The 9899-nt window shown below is 30.8% G+C and overlaps 1 protein-coding gene across 3 annotated transcripts; it reads left to right on the forward strand.

Annotated features, from left to right (window-relative positions):
* Positions 1-2398: 2398 nt before the first annotated feature.
* On the forward strand, positions 2399-9684 carry LOC143410129 (pancreatic alpha-amylase-like). 3 transcript variants are annotated; one of them, XM_076870833.1, is made up of 10 exons: positions 2399-2566; positions 2922-3068; positions 3888-4085; positions 4603-4833; positions 5595-5728; positions 6451-6573; positions 6667-6766; positions 7710-7828; positions 7928-8053; positions 9495-9684. In XM_076870833.1, exons 1-10 carry the CDS (start codon positions 2399-2401, stop codon positions 9682-9684), a joined length of 1536 nt encoding a protein of 511 aa, XP_076726948.1. The 3 variants fall into 3 exon arrangements, with proteins under 3 accessions (XP_076726948.1, XP_076726949.1, XP_076726950.1); XM_076870834.1 differs by having other exon boundaries at positions 4603-4671; XM_076870835.1 differs by lacking the exon at positions 4603-4833.
* The last annotated feature ends 215 nt before the right edge of the window (positions 9685-9899 follow it).

The raw sequence follows: 9899 nt of genomic DNA on the forward strand, positions 1-9899 counted from the left end.
GTTTTATATTAACTCTGAAATACAAGTATATTTTATACTTATGTCATATTTCTGTTCAAATTAGCAACATTTCAATGCTCCATAGATAATTCTTGCTGGTGGCTTTTATAGTGAACATCCCAACTTCAGAAATACGGAAGACATACTGATGTAACACAGAAAATGTCACTTCATAGTCAGACCTGTTTTTATATTTTGCCCTTGTCACTTGCTACAGAAGTTTGGACAATTTGATCAGTCTCTCTAGGCCTTAGTTTCTTCATGTATATGAAATTTTTGAAAAGACAAGATTGAAGTATTATACAATTTCTGACATGGTGTTCATTTATTTATAAAATGAATACATAACCCATAATAACCTCAATGTCTTGCATGATACTTGGAGCTCAGAGTATATGTTAGATAGCCATTTATTGAGCATATTAAACATACTAATCATTTGCTAGGTTCAACATTACATATGGTGTCTACCTTTTAAAAGATCTGTTCAGAATGGTGAACATATAATATTTATTATTTATATAAATTATATATATTTGAAAAGCTGTTACACAGGAGTTATAAACTATGCCTGGGAATATAAGTGTAGGGTTTATAAAGATGTTGCTTCAACTCAATATATGCCAGGTACATAACAATGGTGGAAGAGAATCATAGGAAGAATACCAGGAGGTATGAACTTACATGTAAAACACATGGAACTTTGATTGTCCACATGGTTGGTCCCAGGAAGGACCAAAGGAGAGTGCTGTGAATACTAGAGAAATAATTAGGGAATAATTGGAATAATAACTTTTCCCCAGAGATAGTACTTCCTCATTTTCCCTCATCTTGATAGATGATATTCATCACCAAATATCTATATCTTTAGTGTCTGCATTTCATAATTCTTTAGATTGAATATACCCATAAACGTGTTGCCTCTCACCTTTGAAACATCCTATCTATGCCCTAGTCAAAGTCACCCACCTCTTTCCTGGACTACTATAAAAAGCTTCTAGCTTATCTTCCTTTCTTCATTCTAATACTCCAGTTTCTCATTTCCTCCAAGAGGCAATGATGATTTCCTTTTTAAACACAGCATGCTCTTTCAGCTCTCCTTACAGCATCACTAGCTCTCTTTCTTGATTCATTCTAAGATCTGACCTACCTATCTATTTTCAATTCATTTGCTTTTCCATTTCTCACACATGCTTTAGCCTTGCTAACTTAAAAAAAAAAAAAGTTTCTCTAGTATTCCAAGATTTTTTCACCCATGAGTTTTTGCTTTCTCCTCTATCTAGATTGGTCATTTCCTTGTCTTCAAATGACTACTTATCTTTAATTTTTTAATTCACAACTAAAATCACTCCCTCAGTAATGTTTCACTGACAATCCAGACTGAAATGCTCTGATAGTGACGTTACTCTCTATTTTATTATGCTGTTACTTCATAGTAGTTTTTATTGAAATCTGAAATTATTATCATCCCTATTATTCTCATTACTGATATTATATTTACTTGCATATTTTGTTTTTTTCCTACTAGAATGCAAGCTCTCTTGGAATAGAAAAATGACTGTCTTACTCATCATTATATCCCTTATATTATCCTTAATACTTGGCAAAGGGGAACACTCAATCCTTGTTGAAAGGATGGATAAAATTTTCCCAAATATACTATTAATTAAGGAGGAAAAGTATGTGCATTCCTTGATTTAGTGTTTTACTACACATAAAAGATATTTGGCTATGGGGAGAAAATCATAACAACTACAAATCCTATTATTCCAGCATAAATTCTACTATTCTAGCACAAAATCTACTACTCTAGCCATGTTATTAAGCACTTGCTTTGAAGGGAGGGGGTCTAATTCTCCAATTTATGGGCATTTAAATTTCAAATAGTTTTTAAATTTTAATGCACAAATGTAAATAACTAAAAATTTGTGTGTGGGAAGGAGGATAAGAAAATCAATGTCTTGTTTTTTTTGGAAATTGAAATATTACAAACATTGCAGATAAATAGTTCAAACAAGATTTTGAGTATACCTTGAGTTGTGTCTAATTGTAACTTTCTTTCTATTAGTAAAGCACATCAGAAATAAGATATATTTATAGCTAAATAATATATGAATGAGGACTGTTTATGTATGTCACATGCTAGATATTTGAAAAGGCTAATATTCTTTTAATAAGAACAACATTAAGTTCTAAAAGGTCATTTAAGGTTATTTTCTTGGGAGATCATATGAATGTTCTTCACCTCTTGAGTTAACATTATTATTGATAATCTTTTTCACATTCCAGTATTTGTACTCTAAATATTTATTTATCTTAACATTTACTTTGTCAAATGTGCTCTTTTTACAGGAATATAAATAGTTGCTAGAAAGAACAGTGGCAGCTTCAGAGCAAAATGAAGTTCTTTTTGCTGCTTTCAGCCCTTGGGCTCTGTTGGGCTCAGTATTCCCCAAACACTCAACAGGGAAGGACTTCTATGGTCCACTTGTTTGAGTGGCGCTGGGTTGATATTGCTCAGGAATGTGAGCGATACTTAGCTCCCAATGGATTTGGAGGAGTTCAGGTAAAGATTGTTCACATCATAAATTGCAACATTTACTTGAGGTTATGATAAATGATATAGTAAAATAGCAATCCATTTCTGTGAATCTGAGATAATATTTTACTTCACATATAAGTCCTCTGAAACAGTTTTCTGAGGAAGAAAATAATTAGTATTGGTGGCAACTTTATATTTTGTTTCAGGATAACAGCAGGACATTTTTATTGTGCTGTTAATGTTTTAGAGTGGTTATAAAGTAATGTAGCTGCATGTACAAAGATTCAGCAATAATTTTAGGTTATTAATTTGTTTTAGAGGTTTTAATGATATAAAATAATCTATTATTTGATAATCATTAAGTTCGTTTTGTTTGTAGATCTCACCACCCAATGAAAATATTGTTGTTAACAACCCTTCAAGACCTTTGTGGGAAAGATACCAACCAATTAGCTATAAAATATGCACAAGATCTGGAAATGAAGATGAGTTCAGAAACATTGTGACTAGGTGTAACAATGTTGGTGTAAGTGAATTTAAGTTTCCTTTAAAAATATTATATAGGAAGATAATTTCTTTATTTTTTTTCTCTCTTGAGCAGAAAGTTTCTGGCACATGAATTTTAAAATTTTACTTCATACTTGAGCAGTAACTCAAAATGAACTATTGCTTTATGTTCAACCTTTATAAATATTCCTATATGTTCCATTTATCTACTAAAGAAAAGACCATTTAAAGTTTAAAGAAGAATTTACTTGTAAAGCAAGGCATCAACTTTAAATCCTTATAGCTAAATACATTCCTTATTAAGTGTTAGAAGTTCCAATTACAATAGTTGCTATAATTTTTATGTGACTTATCTACAAGTAAATTCCTGAGTACTCTTCTCAATCATTTTTATTTAATAATAAATAGTCATTTTCACTTTATGGTGAGGAGAGTAATGATAGGCAATATCTATCTTCCTTTCTTCAGATCCTAAGCAGAGTGTAAAAGCTACTTGTTTCTTTTTCCTTGTGATGCACTGAAATTTGAAAAATTAATATATTTTTGTGTGTCAACTGATTCTTACCACCTCAAAAATGACTTTCTTAATAATTATCATAGTTTCTGCTTTTCTCAATTCATCATTTATGTAAATATATGACCAGACAACTAGAATGGTTATCACTCTTCATTTCACATTATTTTACTTTCATGCTTCACTTTTTAGTCTTATTGGAAAATGAAATTATGCAATAATAAAGAAATATTTTAGATTTTAATGAATATTCTGTAAAGTTTAATCAATAATGTGTCAAATTTTTACCTAAAATAAAACTGAAGTAAACCCTTTGCTTTTCAGGTCCAAATTTACGTGGATGCTGTAATTAATCATATGTGTGGTGAAGGGGGAGGTGCAGGAACAAGCAGTACTTGTGGAAGCTATTTCAATGCTGGAAATAGGGAGTTTCCAGCAGTCCCATACTCTGCTTGGGATTTTAATGATGGTAAATGTAAAACCTCAAGTGGCGGCATTGAGAACTATAATGATGCTTATCAGGTAATTTTCTTTTGAAAATAATGATCTGAATAAAGAACTACCTATGCCTTTAATTATGGACATGTAACTTTCTTAAACACTGATTTTAAACAATAGTTTAGATTCCTAGGTAAAATAAGTAACCATGACTGCATAAAAATAAAAAAAAAACTCAATAATCCAAAGCATTCTGCAGTCATGATACTAGGTATAGAACTCAGTGATAAAATACTTGCCTGGTATGTGTAAGGCACTGGGTTTACTCCTCAATTCCAGAAGAATAAATAAATAAATAAATTCCTCCAATCAACTAAAAAGCTCATCTATTCATTTTCTGCCTTCTCCATTTTTATGCTAGAAAATATTTCAAAGTGCTTCCACAGAATAATGCCAATATTCCCAAAGCCCAATTTAAAAAAATGAATTATGGAAATGACTGTTGATGAGTAAATGAATGAATAAATGATCAAATGGATTCTCAGATGAAAGATGATATTTAAAAACAACAACAACAACAACAAAATTTTTACCTCAACAGGTCAGAGATTGTCGTCTGGTTGGTCTTCTTGATCTTGCCCTGGAGAAAGATTATGTGCGCACCCAAATTGCCAATTATATGAACCATCTCATTGATATTGGTGTAGCAGGGTTCAGACTGGATGCTTCTAAGCATATGTGGCCTGGAGACATAAAGGCAGTTTTGGATAAACTGCATAATCTAAACACAAACTGGTTCCCTGGAGGAAGCAGGCCTTTCATTTTCCAGGAGGTACATTCATCTATATACATGCATAAAAACTGTATCATTTCATTCACTAGGAAATAAATTACAGATTTAATTAAATAAGAAATTTCTGTAGGTTAATGGCTGAATCATTGATATACTGTAGTATTCCTAAAATTTTTATTTAGAAATAACCTGTTTAACTTTTTATCAAAGTATGTTCTTTGGAACTACAGAGCACTTATTTAGGCTACAAATCACAGCTATTTACTACCTTCCAGAGACCATTATACAAGACCAAAAAGTACATAGTTGTTGTTCTAAGCCAGTCTGAGTTTGAATCTTCACTGTACAACTACTAGCTATCTAAGTTTATAGTGAAATTAATTTTCCTTTCTGTGAAACAAATTCTTTTTTCATCTAAAGAAAAGGAATAATGAGAAAGTTTATGTTTTTGTTCTTTTTGGAAAATTAAACATATTAATAATTATCGAGCATTGAGAAATATTGATCAGATAGTGAGTTCTGTGATAGTGTGAACTAATGTTTATATAATTATTGTGCAAGACTAAATGAGAGCAGGATTTTCACAGGACCACAGGTTACTTCATCATAGATATTTCTTTCAATATTGTGACATATATTTTATCAAAACAAAATAAGAATCTCAGTGTGATGAAAGCAGTTTTAAGCATTTCAAATAACATAGATGTTTTAGGCTATTTTTATGTTATATTAATTTTTTCATTAAAATACTTTAAAAGGTTTGTACATTAAAATGATATTTTCCCCTGTGTATCAACCAGGTGATTGATCTGAGTGGTGAGGCAATTACAAGTAGTGAGTACTTTGGAAATGGCTGTGTGGCAGAATTCAAGTATGGTGCAAAACTGGGCACAGTCATTCGCAGGTGGAATGGAGAGAAGATGGCTTACTTAAAGTAAATATAATTTGTCATTTTTAGTACTTTACAGATCTATTAGACATACTACTCCAGTATGAGTATCTTCTTAGAACCTTCTTACATAATCAAGAAGTAGATTATTAATAAATGTTATTCTTCTTTAAACCACAATTAATCATCTTTTTAATTTAGAATATCAGTCACAAGGAAGTATTCTGGAAACCAAAACATCACCTAAATATTTTCATCTATCTTTTATTTGAGTACACTAGATTTGAGTAATGTTTCCTTATAATCTATTAAAGCTAGATTATTTTCAGAGGATGCTACCATTTATAAAGTACCTACAATTTGGCCATAACTATGGAATGAGTATGCATTTTCTCAACTCTTTAATTTGAAACATTAAGGTGTTCATTCTAAAGGAATAAAGTGTTGAAGCCTCATTTTAACCAAGTTTGCCTTTCTGTACAATGTGGTATGAATATTAACCCTTCAGAAATCCACATAAAATGCATATCCTGAAACCTTTAAAAGAACCATTTTATGACAAAAATCTTACATATGAATGGATACAAGGAATTCTACATATATACAAAAACAGAATGAATTTATAGATTTGTTAATCTACAAAAACTCTAAATTCTATGGAATAATTAATTAGAGAGTTTATCTAAGGATGCTACATAAAAAGAGATGCAGATTTAGATTACCCTAAACCTATTGTAAAAGAATGAAAATATTTATTTTTTTAATAGGAACTGGGGAGAAGGTTGGGGTTTCATGCCCTCAGACAGAGCTCTAGTCTTTGTGGATAACCATGACAACCAACGAGGACATGGAGCTGGAGGATCATCCATTCTTACATTCTGGGATGCAAGGTAGGAGAAAAACCTCTCTATATGTCTTTAACTCACCTTTCAATGATAGTAATAATAGTCTATTCTATTGTAATATATTTTTATAACTTTTAGGCTGTATAAAATGGCAGTTGGATTTATGCTTGCTCATCCTTATGGATTTACACGAGTAATGTCAAGCTACCGTTGGCAAAGAAACTTTGTGAATGGACAAGTAAATTTTGAATTTGTTCAAAATATCTTTTTCTCAAGCAAAAGTAGGTAATTTTGTTTTAATTTCTCATGAGGTTGTTGCATTCAATATTTATACATCAAGTATTTATTTAAATGGAAACCTAAGACTAATCTCTGATTTTAGTAATGGAAAGGATATTGAATACATAAAATTTATGTTCTCTTTTTTTCAAAGAGTATGAAAACTATTCAGTAATAGGACAGATATCCACACACTAAGAAAGAAAAACTTATGAATAAGAACAAGTTACAGGGTATAAAATATATACTTATAATAAGTACCCAATTTCATAGAGTTGATATGAAGATTACACATGCTAAAACTTATCAAGAACTTAAATCGGTTCCTGTTTTTATTATCAGAAATATAAATATTATGAAAATATTTTTTAAAAAAGTTTTATGGTATGCAAAGAATTGGTTCAGCTGAGTTGAAGTTAAATGAGGAAAATATCTTAAAAGATGAATGAAATGAAATACATTATTGAATTAAAAATTTACAGACTGCTTCAGGATAAGTAAGAATGAGAAAAATATCAGGGGTATGGTAAAAACATAAATCCAAATATCAATTTCAATACTGAACTGAGAAATAGGTTATGAAGATGCTTTAAAAGTTAAGTGAGGGTTTTCTTTCTAACTGAAGATTTCAGATGTAGCATCATTACAGAGACTTTATATCTAAAGTAAATCCTTTTCCTATAATTCAGAAAGATACCTAAAGAACCAGAGTTTAGAAAGATGATAAAAACTCAGTAAAGGTCTATAAAAATACTATATCTGATGTATTCTAAAAAAAAAAAAAACACTGCAGAGACAAGTAGCGGAATCAAATAATTGAGAGGTGTAATGAAGGAAGAAAAAGTTGTGTCTCTGTGTGTGTTTATGTGTTTGTGTTAAAAATCTGTTTTGTTTAAATTAAGGATGTTAATGATTGGGTTGGACCACCAAATAATAATGGAGTGACTAAAGAAGTAACTATTAATCCAGACACTACTTGTGGCAATGACTGGGTCTGTGAGCATCGATGGCGCCAAATAAGGTAAGAGTAATACATATCCTCTAACACTTTCTTTAACATTTTACTTTAAAATGTTTGAGTTTAAGGATATCAACATTTTGTATGATCCTGTGCTTTTAGAAACATGGTTATTTTCCGAAATGTGGTTGATGGCCAGCCTTTTCAAAACTGGTGGGATAATGGTAGCAACCAAGTGGCTTTTGGAAGAGGAAACAAAGGATTCATTGTCTTTAATAATGATGACTGGTAAGTGAAAATCAATTTTAAATAATTTTTACACTGTTATGTTCTAGTTTTATTCTATTCCTGTTCATTTACTTTTTTTATATCTTAAAAATCCTTTAAGTCAGGGAATCAAAAAAAATAAGAAATCAGAAAAGTAAAGAAAAAAAATAATGATGGCATTTATTTTCCCCCTATTTTTATAAGGGTTTTTGTTTGAATTAGTGCTTTCTTATGCATCCATGCAATATTGTGTACTAAATATTATGCATATTATGCTAATATTACATGAGCCACTAAATATACCAACAGTTAATATAAGTATGGCAAAATCTCTAAAATAATGCGGCTTTTAGTCTTAGTAATTGATTATCTTTTTTTTAAGATTATTTTTTAGGTGTAGATGGACACAACACAATGCCTTTCTATTTTTATGTGGTGCTGAGGATTGAACCCAGGTCCCTCCTGTGCTAGGCGTGCGGTCTGCCGCTGAGCCACAATCCCAACTCTATTGAATATCTTTATGTAGCTCTGTATATCAACTACTCCTCTATCTGCTCCTTTGGTATATATTCTTCACTTTTTAGCTCTCAGGGACAAGTACTATTTTTTTAACTGTATGTGTGAGAAATATATCTTATGGCCAATGACTTTCCTCAGTAGTTTTTTAGTTTTACTTCTAAAGCTTCTCATTGCTGGCCTTTCTTTAGTGATACTGATAGCCTATTTTGTAGTCTAATGAGTCTTTCATATGGAGAACTACAGCCAGAAGAACTCTGCCAGCTGTGGAATGTCTCAGTCCCAGCCCAACTTCTGCTCATGTTTATCCCAGGTTAGCTTAAAGTTATATTTTATTGGCCAAAAATAAATAAGTAAGTAATGTGTCTTTTTTTTTTCCCAAAAGAGCCTATGGCTAGTTCTTTAATATCTGTGTTTTCCAGATAGAAGAACTGAAATAAATTTATACAAGATAGTTTTCTATTCCAAGATATATAGTTCTTCATAAAAGTGCTAAAATATTTTTACTTCTATTTCTAATTACTTTTGGTCTCTGGAAAAAATATTTTTTGAATAAAAATTCCAATTTTAATTCTTTAAAGCAATCAGTATTTTTATAAATTCACAAAAAGACAAGTAGAAAATATTTATATTTACCACAGGCAGTACTTTTATCTAAGGGCAGCAATTCCTGTAGATCTTCACTGCTATTCTTCAACCTTTATGGTCTGGTAATAGTCACCACTGACTAGGAATGGATAGGTGTTCTGTATGATTACATTGTACTGAGAGTGCTGTTCACATCCACTGGAAAGATCGCTGTGTTTCCATTTTCTTCTTATTGAGATCTTGACTGCTTAAAGTTCTATTGCACAAAAACTAAGCTGTTCATTTATTTTAGAGAGAATCTGAATTCTTATATTTGATTGTAATGAATTTAACTTAGATATCAAATTTTGTTTTATAGGTCATTGTCAACAACTTTGCAAACTGGTCTTCCTGGTGGCACATATTGTGATGTCATTTCTGGAGATAAAATTAATGGAGATTGCACAGGAATTAAAGTCTATGTTTCCAGTGATGGCAAGGCTCAGATTTCTATTAGTAACTCTGCTGAAGACCCATTCATTGCAATTCATGCTGATTCAAAGTTGTAAAATTTAATTAAATGCAAATACACAGCATTATCAAGTGTCCTTTTTTATTGTGTGTGTATATATATATATATATATATATATATATATATATATATTAGTTTTCATAATCCTTTAATTTTATTATAAGTTGTATGTCATCAACTTGAAAAGATCAAGCATTAAAAAATCACATGACTTATATGTATAATTATAAGAAAACTACAGGCAAGGTGTTA

This window comes from Callospermophilus lateralis, chromosome 11 (assembly GCF_048772815.1).
Source record: "Callospermophilus lateralis isolate mCalLat2 chromosome 11, mCalLat2.hap1, whole genome shotgun sequence".
Classification (NCBI taxonomy): Eukaryota; Metazoa; Chordata; class Mammalia; order Rodentia; family Sciuridae; genus Callospermophilus; species Callospermophilus lateralis.

Excerpts from the sequence above, each read along its gene's own strand:
- LOC143410129 (XM_076870833.1), top strand. The coding sequence starts at position 2,399 with ATGAAGTTCTTTTTGCTGCTTTCAGCCCTTGGGCTCTGTTGGGCTCAG. Across the intron at positions 5,729-6,450 it reads GAGAAGATGGCTTACTTAAA|GAACTGGGGAGAAGGTTGGG; the intron begins GTAAATATAATT and ends TTTTTTTAATAG. Across the intron at positions 7,829-7,927 it reads CATCGATGGCGCCAAATAAG|AAACATGGTTATTTTCCGAA; the intron begins GTAAGAGTAATA and ends CTGTGCTTTTAG.